This window comes from Carcharodon carcharias, chromosome 5 (assembly GCF_017639515.1).
Source record: "Carcharodon carcharias isolate sCarCar2 chromosome 5, sCarCar2.pri, whole genome shotgun sequence".
NCBI classification, from domain to species: Eukaryota; Metazoa; Chordata; class Chondrichthyes; order Lamniformes; family Lamnidae; genus Carcharodon; species Carcharodon carcharias.
The window spans coordinates 28,711,944-28,735,772 of NC_054471.1; the positions used below are offsets into that span (position 1 = coordinate 28,711,944).

At 42.3% G+C, this 23,829-nt stretch overlaps 2 protein-coding genes across 3 annotated transcripts in view; one reads left to right on the forward strand and one right to left on the reverse strand.

Annotated features, from left to right (window-relative positions):
- The window catches only part of mrps18a (mitochondrial ribosomal protein S18A), an 82,818-nt gene extending 60,305 nt beyond the window's left edge, over window positions 1–22,513 (forward strand). Inside the window, exon 6 of the mRNA XM_041188465.1 lies at window positions 22,168–22,513. Coding sequence (XP_041044399.1) covers window positions 22,168–22,312 — 145 coding nt within the window. The 3' untranslated portion in view covers window positions 22,313–22,513. The remainder of the gene's footprint in view (window positions 1–22,167) is intronic.
- A 47-nt stretch (window positions 22,514–22,560) lies between these two features.
- The window catches only part of rsph9 (radial spoke head component 9), a 93,538-nt gene continuing 92,269 nt past the window's right edge, over window positions 22,561–23,829 (reverse strand). For both annotated transcript variants that reach the window (XM_041188765.1, XM_041188766.1), the window contains exon 5: window positions 22,561–22,721. In XM_041188765.1, coding sequence (XP_041044699.1) covers window positions 22,561–22,721 — 161 coding nt within the window. The remainder of the gene's footprint in view (window positions 22,722–23,829) is intronic.

A 23,829-nucleotide genomic window follows, 5' to 3' on the forward strand; every position in this document is an offset into this window, starting at 1 on the left:
CCATACCTTTGTTATTGCCAGATTCGACTATTCCAACACACTCCTGGCTGGTGTCTCAGATTCTGCCCTGCATAAACTTGAGGTCATCCAAAACCACGCTGCCTGTGTTCCAATTTGCACCATGTCTTGTTCACCTATCACTCCTGTGCTTGCTGACCTATATGGGCTCCAAATCAAACAACATCTTGATGTTAAAATTCTCATCCTTGTTTTCAAACCCCACCCTGGCTTACCCCTCCCTATTCTGTAATCTCCCCCCTCACGACCCTCTGAGATATCTGCACTCCTCTAATTCTGGCCTCTTGAGCATCCCCAGTTTTAATTGCTCCATCATTGGTGGCCATGCCTTCAGTTGCCAAAGGCCCCAAGCTCTGGAATTCCCTCCCTACATCTCTTTGCCTCCCTACCTCTCTTTCCTCCTTTAAGACATTCCTTAAAATTTACCTCTTCAACCAAGCTTTTTGTCATCTGTCCTAATATCTCCTTATGTGACTCGATGTCTTACTTTGTTTTATTGTGCTTTCTGAAGCAGCTTGGGGCATCTTATTAGGTTAAAGATGCCAAATAAATTGTTGTTCACGCTTACAGGCATCAGAACAGAGGGTTTTGCTTCTCAAAGCATACCTCTTTGACCACCTAATATTTGCTTATGTGGCCCAGTGTCAAGTTTTGATAATGCATCCATGAGGCACCTTAGGACATTGTTGCCACGTTAAAGATGCCGCATAAATGCAATTTGTTGTTGATTTATAAGGATGATTGTAGTGCTGTGTGGAACATGATGACTGTCGAGTTGTTGACACCAACAAAATGTCATGCCAAAGGAGGCAGCTGCTGAAAGATGAGCTGCAAGTTTGACAGGAGATTTATTGATTCGTCTTTTGAGAGGTAGGGTGCAGGGCTGCCAAACCTTGAGTTGAGCCAATGATGATCGTGGAAGGAATGGGATCAATTTGTCTGCAAGGCCTTTTTCCCATTCCGTGTTTGTTGATGATGTAACATGAAACAGGCAACATACCGGTGCCTTAACCAGCATCACGAGAAGCTGTTGAAGGAAGGTCAAATAATTCGCTTACTTCTCTGCCATACGCACATATAAGGAAAATTTTACCCAGCTTCTCCTACACAGCTTAATTACAGAGCTTCAATGATGGCTGTAGTTTAGAGAGAACTCAGCCATTGATAATATGTTTATTTGGCATACAAGGATATGGGCCTGGTGCTGGAAAATAAAATTAAAATAGTCAGGTACTTCTTTGACCGGTGCAGACTTGACAGGCCGAAGGGCCTTTTTCTGTGCTGTAGACCTCTATGACTCTGACTCTCGATAACAAAGGATAAGGATCCCCAAGAAAGAATTGATGGACTTACACTTATTGTACCTTGGATGTTCCCAAACATTTCACAGCCAGTGAAATAATTTTGAAGCGCAGTCACTGTTACAGTGTAGGAGACATGGCAGCAAATTTGTACACAGCAAACTCCCACAAACATGAGTGAGCTAATCTGTTTTCGTGATCTTGGCTGAGGGATGAATATTAGCTGGGACAGTGGAGTGAGCGTTCCAACCATTTCAGAGGGCAAGCAAAACTTTGGTTTAGAATCTTATCTAAAAGACGGTACCTCCAACAGTACAGTATTCCCTCAATACTGTATTGGGTTGTTAGCCTGGATTAAGGGCTCAAATCTCTCAAATGGGAATTTAACCCACAACCTTCTGACTCAGACGAGCATCACCACTGAGTCACAGCTGACACCTAAGATGAATTTTGTTTTCTTTAAAGCTAGTTTGTTATTGATAAGCAGATGATCTTGATTACATGATGTCTGCTTGCATTCTATCCCTCTCTTCCAGCTAAGATAAATGCATTGTATATAGAATAAGAATCAAAAGAGCATGTTTTAAAAGATTGACCCAAGGAGATGGTGATAGCTACTTACATTCTATTACATAGCATTTGCAGCCCAGAAGCAGGCCATTTGGCCAAACAAATTCATGCTGGTGTTGACGAGCCTCTCCCACCCCTCTTCTTCTAACCTTATCAGCATAGCCTTCTATTCCTTTCTTACTGAAGTGCTCATCTAGCTTGTCCCTTAATGCCTCTGTGCTTAATCATCTCAACTGCTCCTTATGGCATTGAGTTCCACATTCCCACCACTCTAGGTGAAGAAGGTTCTCTTGAATTCCTCATTCGGATTTATTATGGACTAATCTTATTCTTATAATATCTAGTTCTGGTTTCACTAGCAAGTAGAAACGTCTTCACTATGTCTGCCTTTTCAAATCCTTTCATAATCTATAAGACGGGTCACCCCTCAGTCTTCTCTTTTCTAGAGAAAAGATCCCCAGGCTAATCAATCTGTCCTGATAGTATAACCTCTCAGTTCTGGTATCATCCTAACAAATCTTTTTTTTTCACTTTCTCCAGGCCTCTATATCCTTTTTCTAATATGGGAGTCTGAACTGTTCACAGTGCTCCCACATTTTTATACAAATCAAAAGCTTAAGTATTTTTCAATTCTTTTCCTCTGAAAGTGAGCCCCAGTGTTTTGTTTGCTTGTTTCTTTTTAACGTCTTTTTAAGCTCAGTCATTAGAAGACCTTTCAAGCTTGTATGTGGCCTCCTGATTCACTTGACTGCAATATATCACCTCACAGTTAGAGATAATGAGGAAGGAAGCTGTAAACTGCAGGAAGATGTCAATTGACTAGTCAGGTGGGCAAAACAGTGGCAAAAAATGTTCAATTCGGAGAAGTGTGAGGTAATGCACTTGGTGAAAGTAAGGGAATACACCATAAATGGCAGGATACTGAGAAGCACCGAGGAACAGAGGGACCTTAAAGTGCATGTCTGCAGATCCCTGAAGGTGGCTGCATAGGTGTATAAGGTGGTCAAGATGGCTTACAGGATACTTGGCTTTGTTAGCTGAGGCACAGAATATAAGAGCTGGGAGGTTGCACTGGAACTGTATAAAACACTAGTTAAGACCACAGCTGGAAAACCATGTGTAGTTCTGGTCACCGCGCTAGAGGAAAGATGTGATTACATCAGAGAGGGTACAGAGGATATTTATTAGGATGTTCAGAAAGAGGAGAATTTTAGTTATGAGGAACGATTGGATAGGCCAGGGTTGTTTTCTTTAGAACAGAGGCAGTTGAGTGGAGTCCTGATTGGAATGTATAAAATTGTAAGAGGTCAAGATAGAGTGGATAGAAAGTCCCTATTCCTCTTGGTTGAGGGGCCCATAACCAGTGGGTACAGATTTAGGATGAGAGGTAGGAGCTTTAGAGGGGATTTAAGGGGGAATTCTTATGCCCAGAGAGTGATGGGGATCTGGCACTCACTGCCTGACAAGGGGGTAGAGGCAGAAACCCTCAAAACATTTCTAAAGTACTTAGATGTGCACTTGAAGTGCTGGAACCTACATGGCTACGGACTAGGAACTGGAAAGGGGGATTAGGCTGGATGGCTGAAATATAATTTGAAAGTGCTGGAAATACACAGCAGGTCTGGCAGCAGCTTCATGAAGAGTCATGTTCAACTTGGAACGTTAACTCTATTTCTCTCTCCACAGATGCTGCCAAGCCTGCTGGGTATTTGCAGCACTTTGTTTTTATTTCAGATTCCCACCATCCGCAGTATTTTGATTTTATTTTGGGTTGGATAGCTAATTGCTGACCAACTCGAATGGCCTCCTTCCATGGTGTAAATTCAAGCTTTTTTTACTCCCTGATATTTTGTAATATTGAAGTTCATTTGCTAAATTACGCACTCATTCTGCAAGTCTACTAATGCCTTCCTGTGTTTTGTCACAGTCTTCCTACACGCCTCCAGTAATTATTTTATTCATAGACTTGGAGAAATGTCAAACTCCCACTAGGGCGTATGAACAAAGGGATTCTGATCCAACATAGGCGCATTTTATTAATGATTCTTTTTGCTGTATTGCAGAGCCTACAAGTTATAACCCCCACACACTCCACCCAACAGCTACCCCAACAAGCAAAATGACCAGCTGTTGATCTGCTCAGAACCCTTTGCTGTTGTTTTTCTGTGGCCACTGAGAGGTTTAAACGTGTAGCTTCATTATCTCTCTCAGCCCCTTCAAGCTTGGCAAATCTTCCTTTCTGCACTGGGCCTTTTAATCGATTAGCCAACCAAGGCGCCTCGTGGCTAACTGTAAAGGTAGATATCCCTGCCCTCACTGTAGCACAGCACACTGTTCTGTTATGTAGTTGGTCACACCCCAAAAGGCGAATAATTACCATTTTATTTCCCTGCAGCATAGTATTACACAAATAGTCTCTGTGCAAAACCCTGAGCACTCTGTAGATACTGATCCCCTATTGTGTTTGAGAAATAGACATGCCAACCATCCTTCATTTAATCTAGGCTGAGGATTAAAATGATTTACAGTATACATGAGGTGAAATATGTCTCTTGTATTTTTGACCTTGAGCTGCCTATAAAATGAGTCAGCACACGCCTTTTGACGCTTTAACGCATTGAAATCCAGCATGGTATTTTACCAGATGCACTAAGTCAATATATCTGGACATTTCAATACAGATTGTTCTGATTTTGAAAAAGGGAGCGTATGGCATATGCACCTGACATTATCTGATAACATGGAACACGCTGTGTAGCTTTTTTCTTGTGGGGCACCTTGTACTCATTATCTTTTGGCTTGGCTTAAGGTTTTATTTGGGCCAGACCCATCTGTTCCGCTGTGATTCTGCAACCCTCAATCCATCATTTGTCTGCGTTTCCAGTGAACACGTCTTGTCTGAGTGACTGAGCATCATCCCTGCCAGGAATGTACAGGTGAACTACTCTGCTATCAGCGCATAAGGAAAAGGGATTTGCTTCACACCTGACTGGGTGGCTTAGCACACTTTTGTCTCTGGTACCTGGGTTTGAACCCAGCCCAAAAACATCTTCAGTGGGATGCAAATCTTCATGGTGTGGTGGTGCTAATGGTCCTACATGCAATGTAGAAGAAACTGTTTACCTTGCAAGTAGATAAAATGCAGAACTCACTATCACCTGGAACAGTTCAGTTGAATAGTATTGCTGTATTTAAGGGGAAGCTAGCTTAGTACATGAGAGAGAGAAAGAAATACAAGGATTTTTTTATTCATTCATGGGATGTGGGCATCGCTGGCTGGGCCAGCATTTATTGCCAATCCCTAATTGCCATTGAGAAGGTGATGGTGCCTTCTTGAACCACTGCAGTCCATTTGGTATAGATACACCCATAGTGCTGTTAGGGAGGGGATTCCAGGATTTTGATCCAGCGACAGTAAAGGAACGGTGATATATTTCCAAGTCAGGTTGGTGAGTGGCTTAGAGGGAATCTTGCAAGTGGTGGTGTTCCCATGTGTCTGCTGCCCTTGACTCTCTATAGGTGAGATTAGATGAAGTTGAGGAGGTCGTATGAAACACAAATCACAGAATAGAATAAAATGATGCAGCATAGAAAGCGACCTTTCAGCCCATCGTTCCTGTGCTGGCTCTTTGCAAGAATATCAAATTAGACTCAGTTTCCTGCTCTTGCCCTGTCATCTAGTAAATGATTCTTTTTCATGCAGCGCGTCCCATATCATTACTACTTGCCTTGCAAAAACTATTTCCATGGTGTCGATTCTAGCTCTTCTGCTTTAATTTTGTGCCCTCTAGTTACTGAGCCTTCAATCATTGGAAAGAGTTTCTCCTCATTTACTCTACCCTTCAAGGTTTTGAACGCCTCAGTGAATCTTCTCTGCTTTAAGGAGAACAACCCCGGTTTCTCTAGTTTTTCCACTAAAGGCTTTCATTCCTAGTACAGCTCTAGTAAAACTCTTCTCCAACCTCTCTAAAACCTTTATATTCTTCTGAAATTGTCCATGATACTCAAGCTACAGCATAATCTATGTTTTATAACTTACTTGTTTGTACCCTATTCTTCTACTAATAGAGCCAAGGATGCCATTTGTCTTTTTAACAGACTTATCATACTGTCCTGCCACCTTCAAAGATTTATATGCTATCCCATCCCCTTTAGAATTGGTTAACCATGGAAGTTAATGATAGTATAAAATTGAAAGAAAAAATATACAATGTAGCAAAGGTTAGTGGTAAGCCAGAGGATTGAGAAAGTTTTAAAAACCAACAAAGGATAACCAAAAAAATAATGAGGGAGAAAATAAACTTTGAGGGTAAATTATCAAGTAATTTAAAAAAGGACAGTAAGAGCTTCTTTAAGTATATAAAAATGAAGAGAGAGGCCAGAGTGAACATAGGCCCCTAGAGAATGAGGCTGAGGAATTAATAATGGGAAACCAGGAAATGGCAGAGAAGTTGAATAAATACTTTGCATCAGATTTTACAGTAGAGGACACTAATGACATTCCAAACTACTAAATATTCAAGGGGAAAAGGGTGGAGGAAATAAATCCAATAACAATCACTAGAGAAAAGGCACTAGGGAAACTAATGGGGCTAAAGGCTGATAAGTCCCCAGGACCTGATGGGTTGCATCCTAGGATATTAAAGGAAATAGCTACAGAGATAGTGGCTGCATTGTTAGCAATCTTCCAAAAATCTTTGGATTCTGGAACAGTCCTAGAGGGTTGGAAAACTGTCAATGTAACACCCTTATTCAAAAAGGAAGGGAGACAAAAAACAGGTAACGATAGGCCAGTTAACTTAACATCACATCTGTCGTTGGTTAAATGGGAGAGTCTATTATATAAGATGTAAAAGCAGAACATTTAGAAATACATAATCTAATCAAGCAGAGTCAGCATGGCTTCATGAAGGGAAAATCATGCCTAACAAATTTATTAGAATTCTTTGAGGAGATAACAAGCAGGATAGATAAATGAGAACCAGTAGATGTAATATATTTGGATTTCCAAAAGGCGTTCGATAAGGTACTGCACATAAGGATACTTAATAAGGTAAGAACCCATGGTGTTGGGGGCAGTATATTAGTGTGGATAGGGGATTAGCTAACTAATAGAAGACAGAGAGTTGTGATAAGGGGGGCATTTTCAGGATGGCTACCTGTGGAGTGCCACAGGGATCAGTGCTGGGGCCACAATTATTTACAATATATATTAATGATCTGGATGAGGGAAGTGAATGTACTATCACCAAGTTTGCATATAACACAAAAATAGGTGGGAGCCAAGTGGTGAGGATGACACAAAGCGCCTACAGAGGGATAAAGACAGGTTAATTGAGTGGGCAAAAACTTAGCAGATGGAATATAATGTGGGAAGATGTGAGGCAATGCCTTTTGGCAGGAAGAATAGAGAAGCTGAATAGTATTTACATGGAGAAAGACTACAGAAAGCTGCATCACAGAGGGATATGTGGGTCCTCGTGCATGAACCACAGAAAGCTGACATACAGGTTCAGCAGTTAATAGGGAAGGCAAATGGAAAGTTGGCCTTTATTTCAAAGGGAATGGTGTATAAAAATAGCGAAATCTTGGTAAAACCAAACCAGGCACTAGTTAGACCACGCCTAGGACACTGTAAACAGTTTTGTTCCCCGTGTCTAAAGAAAAAAAACTGGCATTGGAAGCAGTCCAGAGAAGGTTCGCTAGATTTATCCCACGTATGGAGGGATTTTCTTATGAGGAGAGGGTGAGTAGATTGGGCCTGTACTCATTGGAGTATAGAAGAATGAGTGGTGACTTATTGAAACATATAAGATTCTTAGAGGGCTTCACAGGATAGATGCTGAGAGGTTGTTCCCCCCTGTGGGAGAGTCTAGGACCAGAGGGCATAATCTCAGTGTAAGGGGTCACCTATTTAAAACAGCTGAGGAGGAATTTCTTCTCTCAGAGGGGAGTGAAGCTGTGGAATTCTCTACTGCAGAGGGCTGTAGAGGCTGGGTCATTAAGTATATTCAAGGCTGAGATAGACAGTTTTTTAATTGGTGGGGGAATCAAGGGTTATGGGAAAAGGCAGGAAAGTGGAGTTGAGGATTATCAGATCAGCCATGATCTCACTGAATGGCAGAGTAGACTCGATGGGCCAAATGGCCTACTTCTGCTCCCAAGTCTTATGGTCTTATATTGCTTATCTTAATTCTTCCTACCAAAATTAATCAGTTCACACTTCCAGGCATTGAATTTCATCTAAGTCTGCCCATTTCACCAGTCTGCATATGCCCTCCTCAAGTTTGTCATTGACTTCCTCAATGTTTACTACATTTCTGATTCTTATGTCATCAGCAATCGAAATTATGCACTGTACAGCTAAGTCCAGGTCATAACACCAGCATGGACCACTTGGGCTGAATGGTCTGTTGCTGTAAGATTCCATGCTATAAGCTTGGGAGAAAATCTTAAGCCAGTGGATGTGAGCCATGAAACAGAACTATCCCAACAGCGAATTGACAGCCTCGTTCATGCAATACAGGTGGCTGCGAAATAGGAGTGTCATACTTTTAGTACAGTAAGAAGTTTTCTTTTAAGATCGGGAAGGAACAGAGGGATTATCAAATTTATGCTGTCCCCGGTCTGGGACTTGGACACTGGGTAGAGCAGAATCAGGAAAAATGCCCATCAAAGTCTGTACTGTACCAACTTGCTCTGCTGCAGTGCAAATGGCTATTTGACATTTTCCTATCATTTGCAGGAAGACTTTTTAAAGCACCTTACCACCTCATCTCAAGTAGCATCATATAAAAAAAACCCTCCAACTGTTGTCATGTAAGTCTGCATGTGTGGAAGGCATATGGTGATAATCTAGACATGAACGACTAATTGATTAGTTTATGGTGGTATAATTGAGAGAACTTTGATGGCCGGTACATCTGCTTAATCAATGACTCACTCCCTTGTCAGGAAGGCAGTGGTGTAGTGGTTATGTCGCTGGACTAGTTATCCAGAGGCCCAGGCTAATGCTCTGGGTTCAAATCCCACCATGGCAGCTGGTGGAATTTAAGTTTAACTAATAAATCTGGTCCAATAATGAATGTGAAACCTTTGTTGTAAAAACCCATCTGGTTCACTAATGTCCTTTGGGGAAGCAAATCTTCACCAGATCTGAAGTAATGTGGTTGACTCTGAAATGGCCTAGTGAGCCACTCAATCTTATCAAACCTCTACAAAGTTAAACGGGATGGATTTTGAACAAATCTAGCAACTCAAAACGGGGCATCCATGAGGCACTGTGGGCCATCAGCAGCAGCAGAATTGTACTCGAACAAATCTGTAGCCTCATGGCCCAGCATATCCTCCACTCTACCGTTACCATCAAGCCAGGGGATCAACCCTGGTTCAAAGATGAGTTCAGGAGGGCATGCCAGGAGCAGCACCGGGCATACCTAAAAATGAGGTGTCAACCTGATGAGGCTACAACACAGGACTACTTGAATGCTAAAAAGCAAGTGATGGACAGAGCTAAGCAATCCCATAACCAATAGGTTAGATTTAAGCTTTGCAGTCCTTTTGTGATTTCCTGTTCCTGTCTACAACCGTCTCTCCCAATGCCATCTCGATGTACAACGTTCTACTCCTATATCCAAGTCATTGATGTATATGGTGAAAAGCAAAGGCTCCAGTAAGATCCCTGGGCAATTGATCAGGAGAGATGTATAGCGGGTCAATAGCATTCAAGTCACAATTACTCACATAGAGTTTATATATATTTCTGTAAATGTCTGGAAGGGGGTGGGGGCCATGTAAATTTATAGATGTGGTGATGAATTGCTCACCCTCCCCAAGTTAATGGAGGCTTTTGTGAACAGGGTGAGACATTTTGCAGGGAATGAGATAGGGCTGTGTGTGAAGATGGTTTGTTTATTTGCTCTGGAAGGCATTTTGGGGAGTGTGGGAGGGAGAGAAATCAAGAATGGTTCCGTGCACCTGAAATGAGCTCTCTCACTCTGGAAATGAGCCTGGCCACCTCCAGGCTGAAATGAATGAATGTGGCTGATGTTCTGAAGCTGTAAATCGTTGATCTGTTGAGCGAAGACAGGTAGGAAGTTGAGGTAGTGAAGTTTCTTTCAGTGTCTGACTTTAGTCTAATTGGGAGCTCTGAAACGCAGGGGTCAGCTCAGTGCCAGGAGATTGCCTGTAATCTTATGGTGTGAAATTCATTCAACACACTTGCATGGAGAAGAACCTGACAGAAGAACGGGGAGCAGGTTGTTTATCTTCCTCTACCTCCCCCCACACACAGCAAATCCTCTTTCCCCTGACCTGAAGGCACTGTAGCCTTGCTGAAGTACTGTTTCAGAGGCATTTGGGCAGTTTGCAATCCCAGGATCTCAATTCACAGGACCCAGGCAGTTCCAGGATTGCAGTGTCGAAATTATTACTGTGTGACTAGGTCAAGGGACCACGGCTTCAAAGTAGGAAATAGAGGAGCGTTATCCGGAAATGCTTCATACAGAATGACCAACACCGAGAATGCATTTATTTGAAGCAAGAAAAGCAGCTTGCTGAATGAACCTTCCTCATCTCTAGGTATCTTGTGAAGTTAACCCAGACACTCAGAAGAACCATTTGTTTAAAACTGATTACATTGCTAACTTTTCCCAATTCTGAAGAAAGAACATTAACCTGAAACGTGAACTCTTTTTCCTCTCTCCACAGATGCTGTCAGACTTGCTGAGTCTTTCCCGCGCTCTCGGTTTTTATTTTCAATTTCCAGCACCTGCAGTATTTTGCTTTTGACTCACAGCCTGTTTTTTTTTCTGTTCTCGTGATTGTGGTTATTACTAAATGTCACTTGCTTTAATTTAGTGACCAGAGAGATGCACCTTTAAAATTGCACCTCTTTCCACACTGTCCCAGCTATGTGCAATTTAACACGCGATATTATTTTAGCCCAGTTTTTACTTGTAGTTCACAATATGTTCTTAAGACTGCAGAAAGATGCACTTAGCAACTGTGCCAGTCCAGGTACGAGATTTAACATTGGCACATAGCTGGCTTCAGGCACCAACAGTACCAAACAGTGTTGATCTTAAGTTGCGTCTGCCACGAGCATAGTTTACAGACATTATAAAATTGCAGTTGCCTCTTGCTGTTTCAGTGCAGATTCACTGCTGTATTAGACTAGCATTACCAAAGCCTGAAAAGTCAGACACTTACTCCAGAGTTCACTCTTCATTTCAACCGATCTGTCTCCCAGCCTTCATCTGCTATCATAAGGATGCCACTTTGAATGGTGAGCTGAACTTTACTGTCAAGAGATGTTACTGACTGTAGATCCTGGGCTCCTCCAAAGTGAAATCCTGTTTGCTGTATGGAAAGTAATAGTTAAACAATCTACCTTAGAATTTGAAGCTGAAATCCCTGAGTATGGCATCTAGGATTGCAGACCATAGGCACTAACAATCCTCTGGAACCTCAATCAGTTGAAGCAATTTTTAATGTGTGTATGTGGACCACTTGGTGGTCCACACATCAAGGCTGCTTGGTCGGGGACATTTGATCCTGATCCTGCCGTCATCTGACCTTCACGTCCGGATTTTGTAGCAAGGATTGCTAGTTAATGATCAAGAGTAGGAACGCTAACTGACTCATTATTCCCTTCCTTCTGCTCCTTCTTTCCCATTCCACAAAAATAAGGCTATTAGTAGCATCACAACTGCTGGCTTTTCTAAAATGTGTTGAGTTTACTGAGTTTTATGAGTAAGTTCCACTGCAGGTCATAGATACTGCACAGAAGGAGGCCATTCAGCCTATCGAGCCTGCACTGGTAGATGGAAAGGTGTTTCACATTAATCGTTTGGAGGGTTCCTCCATGAAGCTCTATTGCTGTCCATTCAGGCCATTTGACTTTGACATGGAGGTACAGTGAGGAACTGATGTTTGAACATGGGAGTTCCATCGATGGGCTCACAGGGACCCATCTGGAAGATTCCATCCAGATTGCTCTCCTCCTCCTCCTCCTCCTCTCATCTCTGCATGGCGTATTCGCTTTGAAACACAGCTATGTTCCAGCATTTGCGGCAGTGGTTTAGAGAAATATGTCAGCTGCCACTGCAAGTGTGAGCCCTATGTCATAACTCTAAAAGAGGTAGGTAAAGGATGTGCATTCTTAAACACGTTTTTGTAGCATGTTCTAGGCTTTTACTTAAGCACTGAACCTTCACTTTTGCTGTTTGACGTCAACCTGATCCCCTCGTGCGCGCTGCAGGCCGAAGCAGACTCTCAGCCCTTGGCATTCTTTGCAGCTGGAGTGCTTTAGAGCTTAAAAGCCATCAGTGATTAGAACCCAAATCGCTGACCCAACCATTTTGCAGTGCTGGAAGTAGAAACAAGTGACGTGAATTGGTATGTCAGTAACTAGTCGCAGTGACCACCCTTACTTTGCCAAAGTGTGACAGGAACACCCCGGAGTAGGCAAAGACCTGGCAGATGGAGTATGATGTGGGAAAATGTGAAATTGTCAATTTTGCCAGGAAGAATTAAAGAGAGGCGTATTATTCTAAATGGTGAGAGGATGCAGAGGGATCTGGGTGTCTTAGTGCATGAATTGCAAAAGGCTAGTGTACAGTTATAGCAAGTAATTAGGAAAGCTGATAGAATGTTATCATTAATTGCGAGGGGATTTGAGTACAGAAGTAGGAGGTTATGCTTCAATTATACAGAGCACTAGTGAGGCCACATCTGGAGTACTGTGTACAGTATTGGTCTCCTTATTTAGGGAAGGATGTGGATGCGTTGGAAGCAGTTCGAAGAGGGTTTACTGGCCTGGTGTCCGGAATGGGCGGGTTGTCTTGTGGCGGGGTTTGGACAGGCTGGCCTTGTATCCACTGGGGTTTGGAGGAGTAGGAAGTGACTTGATTGAAGCATGTAGGGGTAGTTGTGGAGGAGATATTTCCTGTTTTGGAGGATTTGGAACTAGGGGTCACTGCTCAAAGGTAGCAGGCTGCCCGTTTGCAGCCGAGATGAGGCGAAGTTTTTCTCTCAGAGTCAGGAGTCTTTGGAATTCTCTTCTTGAAAAGGAGGTGGAAACAGAGTTTTTGAATATTTTTAAGGCAGAAGTGGATAGATTCTTGATAAGCAAGGGGGTAATAAGTTAGCGGGGGTGGGCAGGATGCAGGTTAGAGGTTGCTATCAGATCAGCCATGATCTTATTGAATGGCGGAGCAGGCTTGAGGGGCCTAATGGTCTACTCCTCTTTCTATTTCTTACGTTGTTATGTCCGTATGAGATCGTTGAATACAGGACGCATTCACACATGGAAGTTTAGAAACATTGGACAGCTGCATTTCCAGTTTCAGGCTTGTCATTTCCATCTTTGCAAGATGTGTATAAACTGTATTCTGTTGCTTGTGTATATTCAGTGTTCTTCCGCCCTGGTTTAGTGGTTGTGCCCTTGCCTCTGAACAACATCTTAAATTTAAAATTCTCATTCTTAGGTTCTGATCTTGTCATGGCCCAACCCTATCCTATCTCTGTAACCTTGTCCAGCCTACAACCATTCCCAAATTCTGCAATTCTGACCTCTTGTGCACCTCCCATTTTCTTCGCTCCACCATCGCTAAGGCTTTTAAGCCCTGGAATTCTCCTCCTAAACTTCATGCCCTCTCTCACTTTCTCTCATCCTTTAAGATGCTTCTAAAAACCTGTCCCACTATCTTGTTATGTGGCTTGATCATAGAATCATAAAACGTTTATGGCACAGAAAGAGGCCACTTGGCCCATACTGCCTGCGCCAGCAGAAAAACGAGCCACCCAGTCTAATCCCGCTTTCCAGTGTTTGGTCTGTAGCCCAAAAGGTTGCAGCACTTGAGGGGCATATCCAGACACCTTTTAAATGAGTCGAGGGTTTCTGCCTCGATTACACTTTCAGGCAGTGAGTTCCAGAGCCCCTCAACCCTCTGGGTGAAAAGATTTTCCTCATCTCCCCTCTAATCTTTCCACCAATCGCTTTAAATCTATGCCCCCTGGTCACTGACCTCTCTGCTAATGTAAATAGGCTCTTCCCATCTACTCTATCCAGGCCTCTCACAATTTTGTATATCTCAATCAAATCTCCCCTCAGCCTCCTCTCTTCCATAGAGAACAACCCCAGCCTACCCAATCTTTCCTCATAGCTGCAATTTTCCAGTCCTGGCAACATCCTCGTAAAACTCCTCTGTACCCTCTCTAATGCAATTACATCCTTCCTGTAAGGAGGTGACCAGAACTGCATTCAGTACTCAAGCTGTCACCTAACTAACTGTTTTATATAGTTCCAGCATAACTTCCCTGCTCTTATATTCTATTCCTTGCTAATAAATGAAAGGATTGTATATGCCTTCTTAACCGCCTTATCAACCTTTCCTGCTACCTTCTGGAATTTGTGGACATTCATTCTAAGATCTCCCACTTCCTCTACACCTCTCAGAATCCTTTGCCTTGTGTGACCTCCCCAAATGCATCACCTCACACTTCTCTGGGTTGAATTCCATTTGCCTCCTTTTTCTGCCCACCGGACAAGTCAGGTGTTGTTTGATGTTTTACAATCGATGTTTTCTAATTGTTCCTGTGGGGCCCCTTGGGATGTTTTTTTATGATGTTGAACGTGTTATATAAATGCAAGTTGTTGCTGAGCCATAAGATGGTGAGTTTAAACCGCACAGCAGGACATGCCCATGATCTGGGCTGACAGTTTGGTGCAATACCAAGTGAGTGTTGAATTTGCCCAAGGATGTGTCAGATGAAACACGAAAGTAAGGCTTTGTTTGCCTGTTCATACGAACATGGAGCAGGAGTAGGCCACTCTGCCCCTCAAGCTTGCTTCGCCATTCACTAAGATCATGGCTGATCTGATTATAACCTCCAGCCTAACCCCCAGAACCTTTCACCCCCTTGTTAATCAAGAATCTATCCAGTTCTGCCTTAAAAATATTCAAAGACCCGGCTTCCACCGCCTTTTGAGGAAGAGTTCCAAAGACTCATGACCCTGAGAGAGAAAAAAAATTCTCCTCATCTGTCTTAAATGAGTGACCTCTTATTTTTAAACTCTAGTTCTAGATTCTCCCACAAGAGGAAGCATCCTCTCCACATCCACCCTGTCAAGACCCCTCACGATCTTAGAGCCCATGGCTAACATCCCTATTGATTTTAAAATCTGGGTACCGCAGACTCTGAATTCCACTTCTCATAGTAGCCCCATTGAGTAAAGCTACCAGCCAATATGGAACTGAGAGCCAGGGACCCTGCAGATTCAATCTGTACTGAGCAAACTGACCTTCCAAGGGCCAACAGTAGGGACAATACATTTAGTCTCTGTGCACCTAGGTTAGGGTGGACAGACATTAACCCGGGCTCCCATTGCTGATTATGACAGATGCCTCCCCTCTGGAATAGGCACGTGTGGGTATTGGGGGTGGAGAGCAAGATCACACTCCATTGCTGCCACACTCACGACAGCCACATAATCTGTTGATACACAGGGCATTATAAATGATATTTGGATAAGAGGATGGCTGGTGACTGGAACTGTACTACCTCATAAGTCATTACCTTTAAGAGATGATAAGAACAAAGGCTTCTTCAGCGACACCTCTCAAACCCATGACTTCTGCCACCTAGAATGACATGGGCAGCAGGTGCATGGGAACAGTCCACAGCCCTGCCAAGTCACACTCCATCCTGACTTGGCCATGTATCACCATTCTTTCATTGTTGCTGGTCAAAATCCTGGAACACTCTACCTAACAGTACTCTGGGAGCACGTTCACAGCACACAGGCAGCAATGGTTCCTTCATCACACAGACAACAGTGGTCCGAGAAGAAGGCACCTCACCTCTTCTCAAGGGTTACTAGGGCAGTGCTTCCCAAACTTGTTTCTGCTGTGACCCCATTTTAATGCTTCACACTTTGTGCGGCCCCAGAGTGAAAATTATGTGGATTGGGGCGGGTGCAGGTGGAGAGTTGTTGAACAGAGTGGTGGTTCAGACAGCTGAGATACAGGCACAAAAATAATTAAGACGCCTACCATTTTGCAGGCTTGTTGGTGTCAGTAAACGGGCTTCAGAATACATTGGATTTAGCCGCACCCGCAGGCAAAAAAAAATTGTGCAAATTTAAAGGGGGCCATGCAGCCAACCTCAGCACTGTTGATTTTCTGCTTGTTATAGCACAGCCGATGGTAAATGCTGAATTGTTCAAATCTCAAAGGGAAACTTGAAACAACTGCCACAGCTTGTTTTGCAATTTGTATAAATTTCGAGTGTGTGCCTTGAATTCAGTAGTAATAAGACCATCAAGTCTTATAGGTTTTTCCAAAACTAGATTAAGCATGTATTAATAAGAGAAATGATTTTAAATACATACATAGATCTACAAATTACTAAATACCCTAATCAATCTGACTCCCAGTTACACTTTTGTTAAGGAAACAGTAAGACACACAGATTTTAAAAGCTCCAGGCAAAGTAAGACACAATACCCTGAACCAGTCAAATTCAAAGTTAGTTTCTTTAACATCAGTTCTTTGAAAACAGCAGCTTGAGGCATAGATGCTGAAAGTCTTTTCACACTTGTTAGATCTTAAAAATGCCTACCTACCCTTACACACAGCCTTCGCTCCTTTACACATATTTTCCCCTTTGCAAATTCCCATTGTTTCACTTTACCTTCCTGATCATAACAATTTATCATAGCATTAATTTTACCAGTAATCTTTGGGAAAAATAAATACACTGTTTCTAAACTTCACCTGGTTAGGTGACACATTTCACTTCTCCTTCTTGAAAACAATCTAGTTTGATTTATGTAAAAATGCAAATGTCCTTTTACCTTACATTCTAAACTTCCTCCATGTTTACATCAAAGCCTTCAGACCAGCTGCCTTTAATCCAATTAAGTCTCACGCAGATAGACACAGATACCACTATTTTACAATATATTCCAATAACATTATGAGAATATTATATCTTCCTGACACTGCTCCACATGCTGCCTGGGAGCTTACGACCCTAGTTGCTCTTTCCTAGTTGCAATTCCCTAGTCGCAATCCACAGCTTGGAAACCCCTGAACTAGGGAATTGGCAATAAACACTGTCCTTGCCATCTGAGAATAATTTATTTCTTTCAAAAGAAAATCTCTAATTTTCAGTTTCAAATGAATTCTGAGAGACGGTATGGGATTAGACAGGATTTAAGTACCTCGCCTAGCCAGAATCCGTTTAAGAACAACTAAGCTCAGCGAAGTGGAAAGGTTGCTGTTTCCAGAAGCAAATGATTTGAAAAAGTGTTTTCCAGTACATTTAACACAGCGACTAAACATACTATCAATTCATTTGGGGGAAAATGGCTGTTGAGCTTTGATAACATTATGAGAAAGGGAATGCAAAGTTGTTTATTGTTCTATGAAGTCTTTCTTCCTTCAGAGTCTTAACTTCAGTGCAATCTCAAAATGCTTCCAGCAGCTTCCGGTTCTTGTTAAGGGGAAAGGACCATTCAGTCTCCTGGAGGAATGTGTCTGTTAAGAAGTCAGTCACATGTATAAAAAAAAGAGTTCAGCCCCTCCTGTCAGCTGTGTATCATATTATTTCCTCACTGCTACCAGCTCCATGGGCTACTTTCAGATCAAACACAGTTACCTTGCTTGCCATAGGATAGAAAAGACAAACAGAAAAGAGAAAGCTCATAACTATACACAGTGAGTTTGAGTGTTGCTGTCGTGACCTGCTGATCTGTGAGGGATACTGATAAATAGAACACTTCCTCATTTCGAGCCCCCAGTGCCACCATTAAACATTTTCTATAACATGGTCAACTGTGGTGTGGGGGGAGGGGAAAGCCTGCTCTGTTCCCTGTAATGTGCTTAACATGAACTTTGAAAGAGCCTCACCCTGCTGCCCTAGTGTGATCCTTCCATTTCTCACATCAGTCACCTGTTTATGTGCTGTCGGCCCAGTCTCATGATGAAACTGACTGCCCACAGTATTGCACGTGGGACTTTCAGTAAAGAGCGAGGCCTTCCATGCCATTGTCTTGCACAAGACTTTTAATCCAGTCCTAGAGTTGAAATGCAATGGTGAAGTTGAACTGTCCAACCTGACCTCCCCACTCTCACCCCCACTGAGGTGATGTAAATTAGTGGTTCTCGAACTGGGATCTGTAGAGGCTTGCTGGGGGTCGTTGATTGTGGCCATGTGCACAGCGCAGAGGCTGGCTATCTCACATAGGAGGGGAATGCACATGTATGAGTGTTAAGTGGTGAGAAGATCGCTATATATGTAAGTAAATATCTAAGGAACGACTGATTTTCTTAAAACACTGATTAAAGGTGGCACTTTCTTGTATTATATATTATCATTTAGACCCTGATGTAAATGGTATTTGTGAATACAGATGCACTCCCACAGCCTAGGTGCACAGAGATTAAATATAGTGTCCCTACTGCCAGCCCATGGGAGATCACTTGGTTCAGTACAGGTTGAAACTGCAGGTTTCCTGGCTCTCAGATCCACATTGGCTGGAATATTTCCGATTTACGAGGATTTTGCATGGACTGGAGAATTTTAGTTATGAGGAAAGACTGGATAGGCCAGGGTTGTTTTCTTTAGAACAGAGGAAGCTGAGGGGAGACCTGATTGAAATGTATACATTTATGAGGGGTAAGAAGGCCCTATTCCCCTTGGTGGAGGAGTCCATAACCAGTGGGTACAGATTTAGGGTGAGAGGAAGGTTGTTTAGAGGGGTTTTGAGAGGGAACTTATTTTCACCCAGAGGGTGGTAGGGACGTAGAACTCACTGCCTGAAAGGGTGGTGGAGTTGGAAAGCTTGTAACATGAAGTACTTGGATATGCACTTGAAATGTTGGAACCTACAAAGCTACGGACATAAGAGCTGGAAAGTGGGTTCAGCCTGGATGGCTCCTTGTTGGCCACTGCAGATACAATGGCCTCCTTCTGTGCTGTAAATTTCTGTGATTTGTTTGAAGATTGCAGGACATGTTAAGAAGGCTGTAAAAAAAAAAAAGAAATAGCAAATTCTTGGCTTTGTAAACATAAGCATAGAGGAAAAGGCAAAAAAATTATGCTTGACCTTTATAAGACACTGGTTAGGCCCCAGCTGGAGTATTGTGTTCAGTTCCGGGCACCATACTTTAGGAAGAATTGCCCAGACCTTGAAGGGGATGCGGAGAATTTATTCAGATGGTGCCAGAGATAAGGGACTTTAGTTATATAAAGAAAATGGAGAGGCATTTTTAGCTCTCTTTAGAGCAGATACGTTTAGAAGATTCAACGCAGGTGTTCGGATTCATGAGTGGTTTTGATAGAGCGCATCTGTTCCCACTGGTAGCAGGGATGGTAAACAGAGGACACTAATTTAAGATAATTGTCAAAGGAAATCCAGGGAGAAAATGAGAACTTTTTTGACACACTAGATTGTTGTGACCTAAAATGCACTGCTTGATGAAGCAGATCAAATAATTTTCAAAAGGGAATTGGATAAATACTTCAAAAGATGAAATTTGCAGTACCATAGGAAAAGGGCTGGGATGTAGGACTAATTGGGCAGCTCTTTCAAAGAAAGCGCTTTGGCCTATATCATTCTATGGTTCTAATACTAACTTAGGAGGAATGAGAGGAACATATAAAGATTTGGGCTGGGTCTACAATGTGGGAAAGGGTTTGGATAAAACACTCTTTCCTCTGTTCTCCCTAGGATTTTAATGAAGTGCTAATGAAGGCATGTAGAATATTCACATCATCTGCTTAAATGAAAAATGCTTTGCTGATACAATTATAGGCTGCTCACTTCCAGCTTTAGGTCATGCTGGGAGAGATCAGTTTGAATCATACAACACTAGGCTGAAGTACCATTGGTTGCAATGATGCCATACAAGTCGGCTGAGAATGCTTCTTTTCTCATACATAGATGCAGATGTTCCTCCATCAGCATTTAACCCAATTTTATTAAATTTGCAATGACTGGTGCTGTGTGTGTTGTAAAAGATGTACATAAACAGTGTAGGAAAGTAAATGACATTCTGATTCGCAATGCTGCAGACTCCTTCCTCAGTATGGGGTCAGCTCGTTGAAGTCTTGTTCCACTTTAGTGGGGTGTATTTTGTGAGGTGAACAATTGGAATTTAATTGGTCAAGGGCCCAAAGATCCAGGGTCAGATGCACAGGAAGAGATATGGGTTTTAAATATTTGATGAGGTAGACTGGAGATGTTTTAATTATGGATATTTGGGACTGTGCGTTCTGGGCATTTATACAGCTAAATCCCGTTCCTTTATCCTGGTGGCAGACTCCTAGACCACAAAACACCAAGTCTAGGAGTCTGCCCCCAGGATAAGAGAAGAGGATTTATATGGGCGAGACATCAAGACCCAGCTCACAGAATCCAAACAAGACCAGAACAGTACAAAAGCACCTGTAAGTGTTGTTGACCACTGTTGCATGTTCAATGAAATCCTGTCCAGACACATGACTTAACTGTACGTGTCTTTTAAAAATAAAGACTTGCTTTCACACAGCGATTAACACACCTTTCAACGTCTTAAACTGCTTAACATACAGTGGTGATATTTTGAGCATGATGACTTGTTATGTGGGCAGTATTTACAAGCCAAGATTCCACAAACAGAAATCAATGACCAAATGAATCATTGCTGATGGAATTTTTTTTATTTTTTCACGGAATGTGGGGTCGCTGGCTGGTCCAGCATTTTTGTTGCCCATCCCTAATTGCCCTTGAGATGGAGGTGGTGAGCCGCCGCCCTGAACTGCTGTTGACCATGTGGTAGGGGGGGAGCATGCTGGATAAGATAACAATTACTTTCCTTCTAAATGAAATGAAACATCTCATGGTGCATCACACAAGCAAGTTTTAGGACCAGTAAGAGGAGGAGAAACAGAGGTTTATAGAGGAAATTCTACAATTTCAGGAGAACTGATTGATAATGTGGCTTGAATTTTGTGAACTGAAGACAGACACTTCCAAAACTGTAGAGCCTTCCACTGGATTGCTAACCTAGAGTAGGGTTTAAATATACAGCCTCTTGACTCAGGCAGGAGTGCTATCAGCTGAGGATAGATAGATGTCAGTCTCATTTACTCAAGCAGACAGCAGCTAATTGCAAAAGGAACATGTCTTAACATGAAGAAGCATCATTAAAATTGTAGACATGGATATTTTTATGTTTTTAAGAAATTGTAGCAATTATTTTTGACGTGATATATTTTTCCTCTCCCTTTGCAATATTAGACTAGTTGCATCAAGCATCGGTTAAGTGTATTAAAAGTACTTTACTGCAGACTGGGAGAATTAACCAGCTGCTCTCATGTTATTCTTAACTTTTTAAAAAAAATCTTTTATAAGCTGCAGTAATGAACTCCTAAAGGTTATCCACTTTTTAAAAAGGAAAGGAAGTTACTTTCACAGCGGTCATTAATGACTATAATTTAACTGCAGTGTATTGTGCCATTGTGTGACTTGTTGATTTATCAGCCATTCAGACATTAATCGCCTGGTACTCAATAAAACTCATGGGATAGCTCTCCCCTGCTGCCTCAACTGGTCATCTGGCCAGGAGTGTTCAGGGTTTACTTCCTGGTTATTCTCATCTGCAGCAGCAATTGAGGCAGTAAATTTGGCCATGTTTCCTTTGATTAGGGAGGATGACACATATCAGGGTCCTGTTCTTGCTCACTCCCTGCTGACTCCTGCACAAAAATGTACGTGTGGACATCACCTGAGGACAAGGTTACACTTGACTGCATTTCCTCCATCCCCAATTTGCCATACAACTGGCTGGTTTTTCAAGTCTTCACTAACTTTTATCTTCTTGCCTCATTGTTCCTTACTGTTTTCCAGTTCCAGAGGTAGCAGGTGCCAGCCCCATACAGGCTGGAACAGTGGTTATTCATCTGTAACCTTTGACCATGAGTGGCATTCGGCTTTAGTCATCTACTCAGTGCTATCCTGTCTGAGAGGAGCTAACACAGCATAGACCTTGAACCAAGCCTGATCTCTGTACAGCTCAGCAGTTCCTCAATCTTTAAGCTTGCTGAGTCATCAGGGTATCTCTAGGTTGCTGATGTAACCAAAAATTGTCTGTGTATTTATGATGTGTTGCTTGTAATGTGCACTTCCTGTAAGTGTCACACCAAAAGCGTCACTCTTCATAGTATTCACTGCTTCACTCTTTGCAATATAAATGAAAAAACTCATTTATGTTTTTTTTTTACATAGATACCTCACAAGATGGTCAGTTGATTCGGTGAAGCCCATCTGGAAGAAAGGCCTCAAGTGGTGCAAGGTTCGCATGCCTGTGGGAGATCCAATACTGAAGAATAATATTGTCTATGGGAAAAAACCCTGTTATATCAAACACTGATAATGACTCTGGTGTGGGCTGATTGACTGACTGAAGTTCCAAAATACTTCTACACATTTTACAAACAACCAACTCATTTGCAGCACATGGAGGTGTTTTTGAATAACATTTATTAAAATATAGAGAAATTTCATGAATTGCCAGTAATGTTTAAGTGTAAGTACAGCAAATGTAATTTGAAGTAAATCAATTAAAATGAGAGCGATGATTTGACCTTGTTTCATTTTGTTTTGGGATTGATAGAAGTTTCATATCATGAATGGAAAGTCAATGTTCCTCTCGCCCAGGCCCATGTAGATGTAGCCATACTGAGCAGTCTCTGGCATGTGGAAGAAGGTGAAGCCGAGCCACAGGAGGTTTCGAAGAATGACCAACTTGCTGCCCTTTTCATACTGCAGACTCCAGAACACTGCAAGCCCAAAGACACACAACGTTTATTAATCTCCTGTCTAGTCCGAGATTTCAAACACCTGAACAAGTGATGATGCCTTGTCCTGAACCGAAGTGTCAGCAACTCAAAGCGAACAGGCACAACAATTAGTACAAAGCAACAGAAGCAAGATTCTGAGCAGTCAAAAATACATAATTCAATGGGACTGTATCAGTACACATTCTTCAGATAATACTTGGCTGTGGCTGACAGCTTGTACTTATATGGTGCTTCTTCTGTAGCAAAATTCTTTGAGGGGCTTTACAGGAGGAGACTCGGGCACCAAGCTGTTAGGACTTGTGATGGAGGAGGTTTTCAAAAGGTTTACTGTGCCTGTGTGAAAACGAGTGAAGTTGCAGGTGCAAATACCAAAATGGAAATATGATGTAACTCCCTTCCTAACAGCACTGTGGGTGTACCAATTCCACATGGACTGCAGCGGTTCAAGAAAGCAGTTCACCACCACCTTCTCAAGGGCAATTAGGGATGAGCAATAAATGCTGGCCTTGCCAGCGATGCCCATATCCCATAAAAAATGAATTTAAAAAAAAAACAAAGACGGCTCAAAAAAGTTAGGACCAATATTCCCGTTACACAACGTCCAGGAAAAATAGGTGGCTGTAGTGAATAAGAAAAATATTAGATTGCTGGAGGGGCCAGGACTGAATCTGTTTGGTGATAGTTAGGAAACAACAGAGTAGCATTACACTACTGCGTGTATTCTATCAGGCATCAACTAGTGGGCAAGATATCAAAAGAAGAGCAAATTTGTAGGGAAATTAGTGAGAGGTGCAAAGATGATAGGTTAGTGATAAAGTGGGGCTTAATTATCCTAATATAAACTGGGATAGTAATAGCGTACAGGGCAAAGAAGGGAAAGAGATTCTGAGGTGTGTTCATAGGAATTTTCTAGATTAGTATGCTTCCAACCGAATGAGGAAGTTAATGACTTGGATGAAGGGACGGCTGTATTGCAGCCAAATTTGCGAACTGTACAAGATTAGTAGGAAATTAAGTTGTGAAGAATATACAAAGGGTCTGCAAAGTGATGTAGATAGGTTAAGTAAGTGGTCAAAAGTTTGGCACA